The 18,926-nt window shown below is 39.0% G+C and overlaps 2 protein-coding genes across 3 annotated transcripts in view; both read right to left on the minus strand.

Annotated features, from left to right (window-relative positions):
- The window catches only part of ttc28 (tetratricopeptide repeat domain 28), a 229,645-nt gene extending 219,654 nt beyond the window's left edge, over positions 1-9,991 (minus strand). For both annotated transcript variants that reach the window (XM_072658503.1, XM_072658502.1), the window contains exon 1: positions 9,626-9,991. In XM_072658503.1, the coding sequence (XP_072514604.1) occupies positions 9,626-9,655 (30 nt within the window). In that variant the 5' untranslated portion in view covers positions 9,656-9,991. The remainder of the gene's footprint in view (positions 1-9,625) is intronic.
- Positions 9,992-13,487: 3,496 nt separating this feature from the next.
- Positions 13,488-17,663, minus strand: pla2g3 (phospholipase A2 group III). The gene is made up of 8 exons (XM_072659183.1): positions 17,108-17,663; positions 16,853-16,985; positions 16,503-16,637; positions 15,888-16,113; positions 14,981-15,773; positions 14,717-14,846; positions 14,480-14,593; positions 13,488-13,800 (listed from the first exon to the last, which is right to left on the minus strand). Exons 1-8 carry the CDS (start codon positions 17,661-17,663, stop codon positions 13,566-13,568), a joined length of 2,322 nt encoding a protein of 773 aa, XP_072515284.1. The 3' UTR covers positions 13,488-13,565.
- Positions 17,664-18,926: the final 1,263 nt, after the last annotated feature.

Here is an 18,926-nt window from a genome sequence, read left to right on the forward strand (position 1 = left end):
TGAGGAACTTTTGGAGGTTCTTCGATCTGTGGAGGAACCTCTTAAGGTGTTTTAAGAAACCTTCAAGAAAAGGTTCTTATTGGAACCTATTCTTAAGGACAAAAGCCTTTGCAAAGAGCTAAAGTTTATATCAGTAATATCAATTCAAGACCTTCCTCATAGCTGCATATCCAAATATAGTAGCCTAATAGGAACCTCTTCTAGGAACATAAATCCAAAAAGGTTCTTTGAGGAGCTAGATTTGGGAAAAATGATAAAAATTGAGATTTTATGTTTTAATACACCATGAGTTACACAATAAATTCATGCACATTTATATTTTTCATCAACTGCTCCATATCACTTTTTTACTTTTTACTTTTGTAAAGAATGTAGCTGAATATGCAGGTGTATCAAAGTGTACAGTTATAAGGGTCTACCAGCAGTGGCAAAAATTCCAGTCTACAGGAAATTCTCATCTGAAATGTTGCCGAAAGACAAAACTGATGGACAGGGACTTCAGCCACAATTCTGACGAGAATTTTCTGTAGACTAGAATTTTTGTCACTGCTGGTAGACCCCTATGACTGTACGCTTCAATACACAATATACAATTTTATCCGGGGAGCTTAGATTGAAGATTAAGGCTTGGTCCCAGATTTTTCCTGGATGCCCCCAGCCAGCGCATGGATACATGTCCAATTCTGTCTCACCTGATTTATCAGTAAGCACTTATTTACCAAACCATACTTTATTAAATTATTTTTTGGCCAAGTTCCTAATTAACACACAATATTATATAAAAAAAAATTATTTTCCCATCAGAAACGTTTTTTTTTCCTCTCGTTAATTCATTCTTAGCTGACAGGGACGGTGCCTAAAGATTTGTCTCTCTTTTTTAAATCAGGAGCTCCAGTGCTTTTGCCTTAGCTAAAAGCTTATTCTAGAATATCATGAAAATCAGGCATATTTTAATGGATTGGCTAGACAGATCAGCTATTTTAATCCTAATCCAGTTCTGAGTCTTTGTTTTAACCAAGGTGTTCAGAGCACCATCTGGTGTCCTCAAGGTGCCATTAATGGGCAGTATTGTACAGTCATACTAAGAACTAAGAAGCATTCTAAAAAGGTAAATATTATTTTAGAATTATTTCGCTGCCCGTATTTGTCATATTTTCTAAGAATAAGCCATTCTCATTATTATCCAATACTACAGTGCAGTTTGAACCAGTCTGTATATACAGCAGGCCTGTCTGAAGCAGCATGTAGTATTATCCAGGGCCAGGAACAGATAACAGCGTAGGGTGTGTTTCAGCTGGCTGTTGACCACACTGGGACGCACAGGGAGACTTAATGAGAGTCTTGGTGAAGGTAATTCTGAAAAGACAAATTTGGGCGCACCAGTTCAGGGAGGGAGACGAGAGCCTTGGCTCTTCAGCTGAAGCAACACAGCACAAACCTCAGGCTGTATCAGGACACATGCATGCACACACAGACACACACACCCCACACACACATAAGTATACATCACAGTGGTTATGCATGGACCCACCACAAGCACAAACACACACCGCACGTGTAGAACACAAACCCTGTTGAACGATCCAAATAAAACAGCTGTAAACTTCCCGCAGACACAACAAGCAACAGATGAAACGCTGTCTAATGCAGATTCTCATGTAGATTCCTGGACCGTACGCAGTTTACAGAGATTTTTCATTTCGTTTGTCGAACACCTGTTAGCCGACTTGCCATAAAACACATCAGGAAGATTTTTGCTAGAGCAAACAGCATAAGGTCAGCCAAAGATTATTCAATTGTTCTGCAGGGGAGGAGGTATGTACTCTTAACAATAAAGGTGCTTTAAATGGATCTTTAAGCAAAGCCATATAACCACTTTTGGTTTCATTTAGAACCATGTTTTCTTAAAATGTAAGTAAAAAAATTTAACTGTATAGCACTGCTTACAGTATTACACTATGTCTCTCTTGTCTCATGATGCGTATAGTATTGCCAGGTTCTTGTCAATACACAGACCAAGTATTGCATACATGGTTCTGCATGGAAGCAAAAGTGGTTCTTCTATGGCATCAGTTAAAGAACAATTTAAATGCACCTTTATTTTTAAGTTGTAGCACATTGCATTCTTGTCTGTGTTGTTCTTCTTCTCTCCTAATCATTCACTTCTCTCCCTGTCGTCCTCCACTTTAAACAGCTGAGTGAGACACCAAGTCAAACTGCAGACTCCTTCCAATAATACTCAGAGCTTCAGCGCATAAACAAGGAATTTTTAACCTGCTTCTTAGACTCTGTCCCAAAGAACAAACAAAGCAAGACCCAGGCCGGCCACAGGAAGGACCGGACCTATTGTGTCTCCATGCCCGCTGAAACTAACATTCGCTTCCATCTGTGCAAGTAGGCAGTGCCTCCACCTCCGTAGGCCCAAGCTCGAGGCTGCTGGCGTCTCTTCCTGCTTCTACCCCCTCGGCTTCACTCGGGTCAGGGGGCCAAGGCGCATTCCTGGGAAAATGAAAACAAGCCTCTCCTTTGGCAGGCCGCGGAGGTATCAGACGGCAGACGGAGGAGTAGATGCCCCCTTCGGTGAAAGCCCCTAGGTAGAAATTCAACATGCTGTGCTGTGTCTGCACAACAGCTGCTTTCTGGGTGCTCTTCTGCCAATTCCCAAATCAGGAGGAGCACATCTGAGAAGAGTGGTCTTCTAAAGTGTATTGAAACAGACTTTAGATGTAGGGCATTAGCAAGAACCTGGCGATATGATACACCTCACAATACAGGTGCTGAGGCCCTCCCTTTGCGTGATGGTAGCCATTGCAGGTATCGATACAGAAAACCAATCCAATATTTACATTTCAATCCAATATTTCATCTCTTCAGCTGTTGAGTGCAATGTACAAGTTACAAGGATAATTAGTTTTTCCCAGATTAAATCCCTATTTAGATGGGATTAGTTTTACATTGGGAGGTGGGGTCATGTAATTATTACCAGAGTTTCTCAGTGATTTTAGCCCCATGCATGTACTATGTATATCATTTTTACAGACTGCATGCCCCCATATTAGTAAAGATTTCGGCGTCATGTGCCTTCTTAAACAAACCATAAAAACGACCTCCTTTGATACCTATCATGTGATATCAATCAAGTGATATCAATAAAATCGACACATGGGTAAATATTCTTTCATATTCTGTGGAAAAGTGTCCTTTGAGTTTTTCATATTTTTTCTCAAGTATGGAGGCACTTGAGGAGGCATTTAGTTTTGTTGTGCATGGCACTCAGAGGCGCAGTGCTTCTGTGTAGCGTAGCCTATAGCCTGAATACCTGTTATGAACATGTAGCTATTGATTTTGAAACTAAAATTTGACTATAAGTGGGTTTTAAGATGGCAGTTTGTAAATCGAGTCATTTATGCTGGGATTTTTTATCCTGTGCAAAACGGTCATACATTTTACAGACGTACTGTAGTAAAATAACTTTACTCCACCTTCCCATGTAAAACTAATCACATCCAAATAGGGCTTTTGACACCAATCCAACGCAGCACTGCTTCAAACAGACCAGTGGAAGAACACAAAGCAGGCATTATATTTACGTAAATAGCTAACCATTGCTGATGAGCTGAGAATGTAAGGTCAACTGACTAGTTTGATTAAAATGACAGACCTAATTAATTGTTTGTTATGCTTGTTAAAGACACCACAAATGTACACATCATAAATATTACTGTCCCGGGTTCTTTTAATATTAAAACATTACTAAGAAGAGGGATGTATGATTCCCTTTGATATAAAAACCTTGCACCTTTACTGGGAAAATACCTTTCCAGGAGTTTGCTTCCTGTTGTTATGCAGCGGATACTTCTGATTCCAGCCATATGACCGGCCGTGAGCCAGACAGCCAAAACTTGGCAGCAAAATTATGATTCAGCAAACCTTTAGAGCAGCTCCAGTGACTCAATAACCTTGTTATTGTTTAGCAACCTTCTAGTGAAAAACACATTTTCCTGACCTTCTTAGTCTCCCCACTTCTTCCATCCTTCCTTCCGGTTATATGCCACCTTGTAAGAAAAAATACTGTCCACAGTGCCTTACTTTTTTAACAGGATGTAATGGCCCAAACTGAAACCTCTGCTGTTTAGTCAGCTTTAACACCCCCACATATTTCACTATTCAATTCCTATGTGTTGGAGGGCTGTGGGGCTGTGCCATACATATCATGATACAGAAGTTACAATTCAATATATTGTGATATATATTGCAAAACAACAGGTGGATAGTGTGATTAACAGGTGGATCTGAAGAAAGAGTACAACAGTTCTATCCCACAATGAACCACTGTCTGCCATCAATCTTTGCATGTAGACTATTAATTAAAAATCTGTACTGTGTTTTTGACAATCAATACAGTTTTACAAAGCATAATATTGTGATACAAAGTATATATATATGTTCACACCCCTAGTGTGCTAGAATTTATGTTTTCCCTTCCCTTTTAACCAATCTGCACAGTGAAAGGATGTGATCAGAGAACATAATATGTGATTCTAAAAATCAGTTCATGTAAAAAGGCAAAAACATGGCCCTGCTGTTTATTCAGTCAAGACCAGTAAATAAGAAAAAAGCAGGTTCATAAACCATTGAATACAGACGTAAGTTAATTAAAGCTATAACTTCTATACACACAGAGCACACTGCGACAGGTCAAGGTGTGTCACTTCAGCCCATTAAAAACATCATTTAAAAATATGCTACAATCCTCTTGACAGAAGCATACATCTCCCTAACTTTGACTAATTAAACATTCATTGTACTTTATTTTTGTGCAATTGCATTAATATGCAATTATATTATCAATCTATCAGTGGCATAAAATAGTCTTAAAATTAAAATAATATAATATATTGCAACGGACCAAAAACATCCAAAAATAAACAGTTATCGTGACAGGCCTATGTAGCTTCTAAATAAATTCAGTCTGCCGATTTCAACTGCTAGCTGTTCACAACCGTCTTCACCAAAAACATCCTGCATGGGAACAGCTTTCACATTCTGAGAAATGAGAAAGCCAGTACTGACAAGTCAGGAGTTGTCGCGTGCTGGCCCAGGAACAATTCTTGAGACTGTTCTCATGTCCTTTGGGAAATTACTTTAAACCTCCACAGTCTGAGTGCAAAAGAAAACACAGGTGCAACCACTGCTTTTTGGCAAGGATGAAACCATCACAAAACATGTCCTAGTTGGTAGGCTGTGTTAACCATGGCGGGGGCCACGAAGACACCATTGTGGTGAAGCTCTGTCAGAATCCTGCTTCGGATCCAGCACCTGTTATGAGGATGTCTCCACACTAAACTGCTCCAGCGCTGATGCCAGACCACTGTGGAGCTTCCTCTACAGGGACTGGGCTTGCCATTAGACAAGCAGCCAAAACAGAAGGCAGACACAAACACTTTCAAGTCCCGCTTCTTAGTCAGTCTGTCGTGCAGTGTTGCTGTTTTTCCTTGCCTTTAACCATCTGCATCCAGTGAATGGATGTTATCAAGGAACATGTGGTTATAAGAATTAGTTTGTATATTAGTTTGAGGGGAAAGTGGCCCTATTGTTCACTAAAGCATATTGTTCACTACAGCAATAAAAGATCTGCATTTTCTTCTCTTTACGGTGTTTTATTATTCTGCATTCAGGATGTATTTTCACGTGAAACAACAAATAGATTTTAAAAAATCAACCATGTTCGTATTAACGCGATCAGACTGCAGAATTCTAAAGGATGGCAAAAAAGACTGTAGATGAGATTATAGATGATTATTAATAATAGTCTTTTATGAAATTGGAAGAAAATGGTCATATTTTGAAAACGAATGGTCTAAGCACACAGCTAATAAATGTGAATCCAATCAGGGGATTCTGGAGTTTTCACAGTGTGTTCGCTGCCATGTTTTTGAGTTTACCGTGCTTGTAATGTTTTAAACCTTAGCTAGATGACAAGTTAATGTTTTTTGTGTAACTAACATAGCTTATCACTTGTGCATATGGTATAATATTGTTTTAAATTAGCTTTGGTCAGCTAAGCTAATGCTATTGTAATTTCATTGTAAGTCTTCCTTAGCTGAAATGTCTTACTGTAATTTTAGGAGGACAGAAAACCCTACTAGTTATATAACATAAGACTTTCATGATCTTCATATTTTTTGTCTGCGCATAATGTTAACATGATTATTATACATACTAATCAAACATTGTATTAAACACATTCTTGGATTCTTGCTACCAACTTTTTGGTACCAGTCCCTTTGGATAAGAAATATACTCTAAAACTCAATAATGGATTATTCTGAAATTCACAATTGAAAAATTGGTTAATGTGCCTTCTGTTGTCTGCATTTTAAAACTTGAAAACCATGAGTGCTGATCTATGATCTGTTTTTTTTCAGTATAAGGTCATGGTAAATAGGAAAGAAGTTTTATCCCAGATCAGCACTCTTACGGTAAGAAGCTTTGTAAATATGGGTCAAGTTCATTAATATCAATACACGATTAATATCCTGAAAATCCTGATTCCATCCCCTCAAAGCAGGGTTTTTCAGTTTAGTCAGAAAAACACTAAAGTTAAGCCTGTCCAAAAGAAAAGAGCAGAGGAACACCAGCACTAGCATTAGCTTAAGACAGCTGACAAAGTCTAATTAAAAAAAATATTGTTTAAAAAAACAAATCACCAAAAGTTATCCTTAATCCCTTAAACAAAAAAGTGTTATTACAAACTTCTATTACCAAAGAAACCAGACTGTACAGACGTACTTGTAGTTACTGAGTAGTACAGTGTGTAATAAGACTTGTTTCATTAAGGGGTTAAATTACATAACAATCCATATTTTTACACCAAAGAACTTATTTCAAATCAAATCACGTTTATTGTCACGTCACATTACACAGGTGAAAGGTGAGTGAAAAACTTCAGTGTCCCTCACAGGAGTAGAAAATAACTTATACTATACATATACACATTATATGTACACTATACATATACAATACACTATTTGTACAGGTTTGATATCATCTGAAATGTTTACATTATTTACAAAAGACAATGGATGGGTGTGAATTCAGGTGTAATGTGAGTCTTTATTTATTTCATTAATAACTTTTATTAAAATTTTATTCAATGCTAGAAAGTAAGCTTGCCATTTAGATAAAGTTTAAAAAGTTACAAGCACACTAGACTGTTGAAAGTAGAAATAGCATGTGAATACGTATAAGCTTCGACTGTGGAGCGCGCTGTTGAGTATGTTCTCAAGTTTTGAATGGTACCCCAGTGTTCGGCACGTTTGAGTTTTCAATGCAAACGATATTATTAAGCGCATTATTTTTAAGTTTTAAATAAAAGTAGAATGTTGGAAATGTATTTTAATTCACTAGCTATGCGCTCAGAGCAACGCTGTCCTCTCAAAGCATGATCATCTTCTCTCAAACATTTTGGCCCAAAATAAACTCTTTGCAGATTATTTGCAGATAAGAGCATAACAATATAGTATACAGACACAAGTCATCAATTCCTGTGTGTAGGAACTGAACTTGATTCTCAGTTCCGGCTCCAACCTCAGTCCTGAGAGACCCTTACAACTGCAACAATTATTGAAAGCCCTCTATTTATACCTTAATGATACTTAGGCTTTATTACCCATTAGTCCACACTTCAAATGGTTACCAAAACTGCTCCTGGAGATCTACTGCTGCGTTAGACTAGAACAGAGAAAAGGTCTAGAAAAACAGCCCCACAACAGGGAATTCCTATTTGAAAAGTTAAGATAGCTTTCTTAACTCTGAGCTCAGCTCAACATAGATGCATACACTGATTAACAATAAAAAACTACTTCTTTACTTTTAAACAAAATTATAGCAGTAATAAGCCATTAGAAATAAGTTATCGCTGATATGGACATATGTGTCTGTGTGTTCCCAATTTGTAGCTTGAATTCATTGCTGAAAGTTGAACATGGCGTAACTTTGTGTAAATGAATGTAAAATACCTTAATGCAGAGACTGTTTCAAACCACAATCTGAAAACCTGCTCCGGCTGATTAACTTCTTCATAAGACCTTCATTGGCTGGATCAGATGCATTAGTTATGTAAGGGGTTGGGGGCAGCATTTTGATTGCAGGTCAGAACTAAACTCAGCAAGTAAGTAGATCTCCAGGAGGAGGGTTGGTGAACATTGCTCTACATTGTATTATAGCTTTTCTGGTGAAAAAAATTAAAAGGTTGTGAATAATACAGCATGCCGGAGCCAACCATGTTTGCCTCCTTGCAAAAACAGCTTCACAATGTATTATCATAATTATTAAGAATTATTTTAATTTTAACACTTTGATATATTGAAATGGTTGAAAATGATTTTTCCTTAAATAATCATTTTTTATTGTTAAACATACACATTAAGATGTAAATATTATTCTGTGTCCAATCTATTAAGCATTTAAAGCCATATTCCAACACTCATACTTCAATGTATGTGATTTGTACATCATTTCTATCAAGTATTTAAAGATACATAACTTGCATACACACATTTGAGGCAAGTTTTGTGAATGTTGCAGTGATGGGTCTTATTCCACCACTTTTTAGCATTATGCACACAGTGGCCTCCATTTACTCCTGCACTCCCTTCTGCCCTCCACAGTTTCAACTATTCCTTATTCCAACACACCTCATTCAGCTCATAAGGTAATTACACAGCTCTTTGGAACAGGTTCTTTGGGCAGAGAATACATGGGAATGCAAGGTTTTGAGCTGGCTTCTCTATTAGCCTATGCTTGCAGCATATCCATTTATACTGCAATTTAAAATGAGAATAATTCTTCTGCTTAATTATAAACTAATATAGATGTGCATGTGTTACACATTTAATAATATCACATTTGTTACAATTTGCTAAAATCATGAATTTGGCGATGTTTCAATTCTATGGTTGCAATTACACTTTCCTAAAATTTCCATTTCCACTTTTCAGATTTTGACATATTGTGAATCTGGAGGTTGAATGGACCATTAGAAATGCTCCAAAATTATTTTAAATTAAATATATTTTCATTTTCCTTTATTTTTAAGAGTTAAGTTTTTTCCCCTTCTTCTGTAAAGTTGCCATTTTGGAGACATGAGGTTTTGTCAACTATCCCACTTTTTTCTGGTCAGGGATTCCTAAATACAGTTTTAATGAAAAAGCACAGTTAAAGTCAACACTTTGGTTTTAGGATTACATTATTTTCATGATAGTGAGTAAATGGAGGACAGATATATGACAGAAAGCGTAGTAGCAGAGCTCTGTTTTGTGGAAGAGAAGCTGTGACATGCAGCACTAATCTGTCGGTAGCTTAGTAACAGTCCACAACTGACCGCGGAAGCCATAAGAGAAAATCAAAAGATCAAAAGGAGAAAAACAAAAACACACACCTAGAAGCTATTTTTAAGGTGAGATTCCAAACTCTGTGCCTAAACACCGTTCTTCACATGACTGAGGTCAAGAGGGTTTTATTAAGAACTCGCTGCCTTCCTTCGAGCAGATAACCGTTAGCATTCAGAAGGTGCAGCGCAGGGCTAAAAGTCAAAGTCGACACACCGTGACCGTTTTTTTACCTTCTCTCGTCTTGTCCCTTGTTTCTCCATCCTGTCCTGCTTGGTTTTCCGGCAATGACGACTCGAAACTTTCAGCCCATGATAAACCTCCAAAGCAAAGAGAAAAAGCAGGCCGCCGTGGAGTTAGCTAGCCCCTCCAAACTTTCAGACCGCTGGGCTGCACGAACCGAGCTGAAGAAAGTAGGGCAGTGCTGTGCAGAACCGCTCAGCAGCTCCTCAGAAAAGACTTAGTCCGGGAAAAGTACGCCATGTTGTCAAATCCGCTTTTCTCGCGTTTTTTCCTCCTGTAGCGGATTTTTCCCTCTCTCTCTCTCTCTCTCTCTCTCTCTCTCTCTCTCTCTCTCTCTCTTTCTCTCTCTCTCTCTCTCTCTCTCTTTCTCTCTCTCTCTCTCTCTCTCTCTCTCTCTCTCTCTTTCTCTCTCTCTCTCTCTCTCTTTCTCTCTCTCTCTCTCTCTCTCTTTCTCTCTCTCTCTCTCTCTCTTTCTCTCTCTCTCTCTCTCTCTCTCTTTCTCTCTCTCTCTCTCTCTCTCTCTCTCTCTCTTTCTCTCTCTCTCTCTCTCTTTCTCTCTCTCTCTTTCTCTCTCTCTCTCTCTCTCTCTCTCTCTCACACACGCACACACACGCACACTCTCTTTCTCCCGGTAGAGGCGGTTCACAATTGTATGGTTGCAGCGAAGGGCTCGGTTACTATTCGTGACATCAGGATGGAGTTGAGTTACCTACTGGATCAAAACTGTGTGTGTGTGTGTGTGTGTGCGCGCGCGTGCATATGAAAAGGTTTAGGCATCTCTGGTCAAACTTTCTCTTACTGTAAATAGCTGGAAAATAAGAGTACACGTTTTTTTTCATATTAAACGAGATAAGTGCATTGTTTTTGTTTTGTACAACATAAGGAAAGGAGCACCATGCAAATATTTTGGTACTCTAAGAGGTTTAAAGTCTGAGATAACTTTTACCAAGATTTCAGACATTAATTAGCTTTTTAAGGCCTTGGGTCGTTCACAATTACGTCAGGAAAGGCCAGGTAATGTCGTTTTGAAAGCTTTAGAAACAGCCTGACAATCGGCAGCCGGTGGTGCTTCTAAGCAGTGCTCTGAAATTTGAAATAATTGTTACTCGAAAGGCAGGAGACAGCTATGAGAAGATGGCAACAATTTGTAAACTGCAGATAAAAGGACGGATGGCTTCTACAGCAGGTTAATGATCCTAAACACACCTTACAATACACAATGGACTACCTCAGGAGATCCAAGCCGATGGTTTTGGTCATGGCTCTCACAATTTCCCGACCTAAACATCATCGAACATCTGTGGAGAGACCTCAAAAGAGCAGTGCAGCAAGATGATACAAGAATCTCACAGAGCTAGAAGTCCTTTGCCAGGTGAAAATAACCCAAACAAGAACTGAAACACTCTTAGCTGCTACGGCTGCTGACCTGGTGACCTGTTTTCAACAGTTTCTTTTACTACTGCTGTGGAGAACATCCTGACGGGCAGTATCACCACCTGGTACAGGAACTGCCACTTACTTGAGTGGAAAGCACCAGGGATCAGCTCCCAAACATCCCAGGTTTATATACACCAGCCTCTGTCTGAGGAAGACAAGGAGGATTATATTAGTACTTCACCCACCCAAGCCACTGCATGTTCTCACAGCTGCCCAGCTGTATGAAGTCCAAAACAACAACCGGTTCCGAGACAGCTTCTTACCTCTGGCCATAAGGCTGCTGAACAGCCGGTAGCACAGTGTATCAGTCCACAGCTTGTCACAAACTCATTTAATCTAAATCATCACACTAAGAATGTCAAAGCAGATACCACACCACACCTTCACTCATGCAAACACTGCACTCTGCACTTTACTTACTATCAATCACGCTGCATCCACCAAAGATTTTCCCTATATATGCATGTATTGTACTGTACTTTGCACAGTTTTAATTATTAATGCCTTGTACATCTATAACAGTAAAATAATGTATGTATAGTGTAAGTTAAAGTCTCTATATTTTGCTTTTTGTATATATTATGTATGTACTACTGTGAGGGTCTATGCATACATTTTTTCACTCACGTTTACGCCTGTGCTGATATGATGTGACAATAAACCTGAATTGATTTGATTTGATTTGATGCTGTTTATGTGGAAATAAATGATTTGAATTTGAATGCAAAAAAATACATTTGAATGTTAATGTTGTGTCATGCTCATTCTGAAAACAACCTTGTAATTCAACTAAAGTTCAAAGGATTCATTTAAATTATTTTGTTCTGATTAAAGGTGCCACAAAACATTAAATGTATCTTGGTATAGTTGAATAATAAGAGTTCGGTACATGGAAGTGACAAAGAGTGAACCTCAAACCCACTGTTGATCCGTAAAACACGACAACTGCAGAATCCTAAAGCTGTTACGTATCAGTCTTAAATTGATTAATTTACACCTCCAAAATTTACATAACTGCCCACAAGAGAAAGTGATGACGACTTCAGGAGAATATAAAGTTTTTGATACTGAAGCTGCAGCCCACCACCTCCAGACAGCTAGTTATGGGGTTTTAAACTCAACGACCCGTAAAGCCAAAGCCCAAACAGGGATCCACGCTAGGCTAAAAGCTAATGCTAGTTTTTACCATCTCTTCTCTCTCCTGAAATCAAACTGGACCAACTCAGCTGAACCAAACTAAAGCTCAACACACATCAGAAGAGAAAACAGCATTTTTAAAATGTATTTATTTATTTTGCCAATAGGACTTAAGAAGGATAAATCCATGGAAGCAATGGGGATCAAGGCTAAAAGCTAATCGGCTACAATCTCTTCAGCTTGCAAACAGCACATTGTTGTGAGAGTTATAATCGCAGAGAGAGTATACAGTGTTATAATTACAGTTGGAATAATTACAGTGTTTTTGTTGTAGTGTTAAAACTATGTTATGGGCCCTGTCTGAATGCTGCCTACTCAGGCGGTATTCAAAGGCAGGAAGATACTGAGTCACGTCCGAATTGAATGTTGGTATAAAATGCTGCCTCCTAAGGTTCCCTTTATCCTGCTGATTTGTGAAGGCAGGGTAGATGTATCCTTTGCTGCCTTATGCATGCCCTGATACTCTGGGTTAGTGCTGGATCGTCTTAAGCAAAAAAGCAACATGGTGGAACCAAGCAGCAGTCGGTGCAATTGTACGTTGTTTCTGATTATTTTCCATTAATATTTTATTTTAAGATATTATTTTAAGATTTTCAGCATAATATTTGTAATATTCCAGGCCTTCAAAGCATGTCATAAACAAGGTTCCTTCATCACAATGCTGCCTCCTAAGGTGCTAACTTTTGAGACAGCCTAGGCAGCAAGGCATTGAGGCAGCTGCCTTCCGTTTTAGACACAGCCATAATATGCCGGCCATCTGAAAGCCTGTTGTAGTGCCATAAACCAGCCAGTGGCGAAACCCCAAAGTAGTGCGCTATGTAGTGAATAGGGCACAATTTTGAACACAGCTACTCGCATACTTACTTACTTTCACCAAAGTTGCATACTCACTATTTATATATTGAACAAAGCATAAATACTGAATGATGTATTGTTTGGCATCTTTAAAGTCAATAAAGTGGGCCTCAAATGTTGAGAAATGGCCCTGGGAGGTCCTCTATTTGTATGATATTTGTGAAATGTGTACCTATTATTGCCATTACAGTTTCATATTAAGGTACTTAGTCTTGAATCAAGTGATGGAATGAAACACACTGGTAAATATATTACATTTTTCTTCATAGAAATATATTTAAGTTATATTTACAGATATCATACATTCACATTCATCACAATATAGTGCATTTTTCAATAGCATTTACAATAAGGAAGCTCATTTTATGCATGCCAAATCAGCACTGATGCATGCCAGTCGTTACATTGTAAAAGTTCAGCACTCATTTCTGGAGAAGTTTGTCACAGAGATGCTGCAGCTCCAGGGTCCTGAAGTTTTTCCCTCGGTGCTTTGGGTTTCTGCAGCTTGGAGTGCATCCGGAGGCACTTTTTGTACAGCCTAAAGGAGTCTTTCCTCTTGGACCGTTTTGAGTTGAAGCGCTTGGCTTTACGCTTAGAGGCCACTAGAGGGCGCCCTCCAGCCATGTCTTTGTTCCAGCGTTTGATAAGAGGAGTCTCTCTAAAAGAGCCGGAGCAGCTGTGGAAAAAAGAAACATCGAAGTGTTGTTGAGTTAGATCTGATTTTAGAGAATGTTCGCCCAGTAAAATATAAATAGTAAAAGCTATAAATAGTAAATTTTTCTGACCTCCCTGTATATCACAGTATTGTTGGACATAAAAAAACAACTTTTTAGATTATTGTGTTGCAAACTAATAATAATAGTAATAACTATTATGATTGACAGACACAACATATTGTTATTTGTGTTTTCCAACAACAACTATTACTATTTCTACCTTTCCCACTGAAAAGTTTTTGTTTTTTGTTTTTTTTTACCTCCTTAATTTAATGTATTGTTATTTATTGGTAATTAATAAAATGATCATTATGGTAAATACGTATATAAAATAATTATAATATTTAAAAATAAGTATTATGTTATTTTTGTATTTTGTATGGTTATAGACTACTAATCGGTGCTAGGGTTGGCATTTAGCATATGTTATAACATATGGTTTGTGTGATATTTTTAGTGATTTATTTGATACATAAACATTATATCCATAACACTTGCAAAACATTGCAAGTGTATGTCATTTGTTTGCAATGTGTATTGATATGAAAATGATATGAAAATGGTTTACAGTAGCCTACTATGTTATTTTACAAATATCACTCAGCACAGGTATGAATATGGAACAGGGTATGAACTTACCTTTCAGTTTCAGTGCAGTTCAGAGGCAGAATGAAACAGAATTGGGACACAAAGTCCAGCAGAAAGAAATGAACATCATCAAGTTTGTCTAGCCTGGTGAACTCTTTGGCAAGCCTGTGATACAAATAGAACACTGTTTGTTTTCCTGTAATCCATAGTTAAGTTAGCTGTGCATAGTTAGTCTGTATTTTGTGTTCAGCTTTTCTTAAGGTCATGCAGGTATGCACGTATGCCTACCTGGCTGTACAGTTGCAGTGATACAAGGTGGCAAATTCAGTGTTGCGCAGGCCGAACTTCTCCTGCATTCCAGGTATCTGATGACGGCAGGAATCCAGGTCCTTATAACTTTCACATGTTAACACTTTCCCTATGAAGCAAAAGGTCACATTTTAACAACATTTATCTTGCAGATAATATGACAATATATGCTGTAGCATACAATTAATGTATATGCTGACAGTAGTGCAGTGTAAGTGCAAGTCAAAAGGCCACACATTGTACCTCTCTCTCTGGTGTGTAGATATGGCTGGAGGTGCGTCTTTGGTGTGCCAGAGGTTTGTGTTGATTCTGTTGTTTTTGTCTGTGTTGAGTCTATTGATGTTGTCTGTGTTGAGTCTGTTGGTTTTGTCTGTGGTGTGTCTGTTGCTTTTGTCTGTGGTGAGTCTGTTGGTTTCAAATCTGTTGATTTTGGCTGAGTTGAGTCTGTTGGTGTTGAGTCTGTTGTGTTTGTCTGTGGTGAGTCTGTTGATTTTGAGTCTGTTGGTTTTGTCTGTGTTGAGTTTGTTGTTTTTGTCTGTGTTGAGTCTGTTGGTTTTGAGTCTGTTGCTTTTGGCTGTGTTGAGTCTGTTGATTTTGGCTGAGTTGAGTTTGTTGGTTTTGAGCCTGTTGGTTTTGTCTGTGGTGAGTCTGTTGTTTTTGTCTGTGGTGAGTCTGTTGCTTTTGTCTGTGGTGAGTCTGTTGTTTTTGTCTGTGATGAGTCTGTTGCTTTTGTCTGTGGTGAGTCTGTTGCTTTTGTCTGTGGTGAGTCTGTTGTTTTTGTCTGTGATGAGTCTGTTGCTTTTGTCTGTGGTGAGTCTGTTGCTTTTAAGTCTGTTGCTTCTGTCTGTGTTGAGTCTGTTGTGTTTATCTGTGGTAAATTTGTTGCTTTTGTCTGTGGTAAATCTGTTGGTTTTGAGTCTGTTGGTTTTGGCTGAGCTGAGTCTGTTGCTTTTGGTTGTGTTGATTCTTTTGGTTTTGTTTGTGTTGAGTCTGCTGGTTTTGTCAGTGGTGAGTCTGTAAATTCTTTCTCTGGTGAGTTTGTAGTATTTGTCTCTGGTGAGTCTGTTGTTTTGTTCTGATGTAAGGCTTTTGTTTGTGGTAGGTATGTCTCTGTCAACCGTGAATCTGTCTGTGGTGAATCGGTTTGGATTGTCTGTGGTGAGTCTGTTGTTTCTCCATGAAGCTCAGTTTGCTCTGCCTGGGCATCTTCAATGAACAAAGTAGATGCTGAGCCAGTAGTGACTGTAGGTTCTGCAGTAGATGCTGCGAAAAGAGTGCTTAGACTCTGTGTATCTTCTTCTAACTCAGGGGATGTGGAATTGTAATATGTTGCATCCTTCACCAAAGCATATTTTGCCAGCTGGTGGATTTTACACCTGTCAAAAGAGTCAAGAGAGGTTCAGGATCATGTATCTCTACAGGTACAAAATATATTGTACAAAAACTTGTATCTGCAAAATGATAACTTCTTCATAGAAGAAGACAATATTAAGGTCATGTAAAAGTGGTTATATGGCATCCCTCAAAGAACCTTTTAAAGCACCTTTATTTTTAGTGTATACATCATAGAACCAACATCATAATTACCTTTGAACATATGATGCTACTCTAGCAGTTCTCACATGAGTTTTATTAGCAGACCTTGCTACAATATGTCAGGACTTTGTATGTCATGGTTAATAGTCAAGTACACAACAAAACTTTACATATTTACACTTATTAGTTCATTTTGCACCTTAGCTTACTACATGATCACATCACTTACATGCCCCACCAGGTCCTTTCCGCACACTCCATTCTCTGTGAGAATTCAAAGCAACGCATCTTGAGGATGTTGAAGTAGCCGTAGCCCACCACATTGGACATGCTGTCGTTGGCCTTATGAAGGCAACGCCGGAACCTGAATCAATATCACAGAGATTAGATTACATTAAGATAACATGCCAGCACACTCCTCAGCGTCAGTGGGCTACGGTAATACGAGAAGTCTTTGAAGTAGGCTAACCCACAATCCTGTTTTGTCTATGTAATGAATTTGATCTGTTGGCAGGCCTAACTCCAGCTCCAGCAACATGAAACAAATAGTTGTGCTTGTGTCAATGAAGTGAGACTTACTTTTCATCACAGTCACAGTGTGACAAGGTGAAGATGTTGGTGTTGAAGACTCCATAGTTGAACTCGAAAGAGGAGATAGAGTCTTTACAGTGGTCATGCTCCCTACAGCACATATCAGTCTTCTCATACATACCTGCAACACAAGAGTTGAGACAGTTGTAAGAGCAAAGTCTTGGGAGACCATCAAGCAAATCAGAGCTTTGGGCTGTATATAGTAATACTAACAGCACAAGCATCATGCTAGGTTCTGCTGACCTAAATCGGAAAAGTTGAGTGCTGAGTGTCCGGCACCACACCACAGAGTCCCTGGGATAATCCATGCTCTTTTTGAACGCCTCAGCTTCAGTCCAGAACTTTCTCCACTATTCTGCTGGTCAACACTCTCCAGGTCTCTGCTCCTGCGCACAAATGCCCTCAGTCTTGCCAAGTGCCCCATGGACATACAGGGGCCAGCAGGTTCAACCAGTTCACTGATGTTAAAGCGTACATCTGGAGATTTGGAAAACTGCCTGCCTTCAGACTCCCAGCACTTTGACACGTAGCTTTTGGTAGCAACTTGGTTGTTGCTTGTAACACAATCCACCAGGGTGTTCTCCTTGCTCCAGATACTGTCAAATAGGACAAGAGACGTCTCACCGGCCCTCCTGGTCTGCCGAAGGAACATGTAATGTGTGTGTCCGTTGGAGATGGATTTAGTCCAAAAGCAGAAAGTGCTGCTATCTGCAAAAGTCTGAAAATGACCAGCAGAGGCAAAATGGAGAAAAAGTAAAATAAGGCATCCTGCAGCCTGGAAAAGGCAGCTAGCGTTCATTTTATTGGATAAAATCTAGAAAAGAAAACTGCAATGCACCGCGAGTGGAACGTTAATTAATCCTTGTTGAGCTTTTCACTTCAGAAAGTTCCAGAAGAAGCTAAGTGAATGCATAATTAAAGTGAACAATGTGTTCCACACAGAGCTAAAGAAATCTAACACCTCTGTTCTAGCTATGAGACAGGGCAGTTCACCTTGTGCTCTTATATATCATGGCCTGAATGGGGGGACTTCCCTTACGTTGTGGACTTGAGTCAACATCAGGATGTCCAGCTGATCTAACAGAGAGGATTGCAATAGGCGTGCCTTTGGGGAGTAGGTTTATTTAGGTAGGATCAGCTGTGGAAGTACAGGCCCGCCAGTCAATAACATGGGCATCCGTGGAGCGATACATCAAACATTTATGGATGCAGTAGTCATTATCGTTATCATGCTTTATCAATATCAACACTATCATGTTATCTTCCTGCATGACATGACGTGATGTGACAACAAGACAAGATTCAAACTCCAGGGTAAATAAAAGCGTGATCAGGCTGACCACTAAGACTGGACTCAGGGCTAAAACAATGTCAAGGTTGAACTTACACACTCAAGTATCTGTGAGCGCATCTTCATGTTTAGTGTTCAGTACTGATACATGTAAACGTCTAAATGTGTGAGTAATTCCTTTGCGGTGATTAGTACACCCAAAGAAGGCTGCCGTGTTTGCATAGAGATGCAAAGGTCACCCAGGCACCTCTAGCGTGTCTGTCCAGTGATTGGTGCAGCCCTCGCCTGATTCGCACAAAGTTTTCTGGCCTATCCATGCTGGAGGCACGGCTGGCAGGTTAACCATTAATGCTGCTTCATTTGGAAACGCCCCTCCAGTAAATCAGGTCCGAATGTTTATGACAAACAGGTAAACATTTTCAAGTATATTCAAATACTTCCTTTTTCCATTAGCAAGCTACAAAGTGGCTTTTTACTTTGTTGTTAACTTTGATGCTTATAATCATTGAAACCTTGTAAAGAAATTGACTTTAAACTTTATTTTACTCTTTATTTGCCTTTTATTCTGTAGGCCTCTAGTCAGACAATGCAAATGTAAACAAGGCTTGCTGAGCTTGAGATGTAATTGATCAGTCTTTTGCTTTCAGGGCTGTAGCCTATTATTTTGAAAGAGCAATATGCCCCCCTCCCAGCAGCTCTTTCAGTGTTTTATAAAGTGCAGTGACTGGACAGCCACTTTGTTGCTTAAAATGAGACATAAAAATAAAACAA

The sequence above is a fragment of the Salminus brasiliensis genome, chromosome 16, assembly GCF_030463535.1.
Source record: "Salminus brasiliensis chromosome 16, fSalBra1.hap2, whole genome shotgun sequence".
NCBI classification, from domain to species: Eukaryota; Metazoa; Chordata; class Actinopteri; order Characiformes; family Bryconidae; genus Salminus; species Salminus brasiliensis.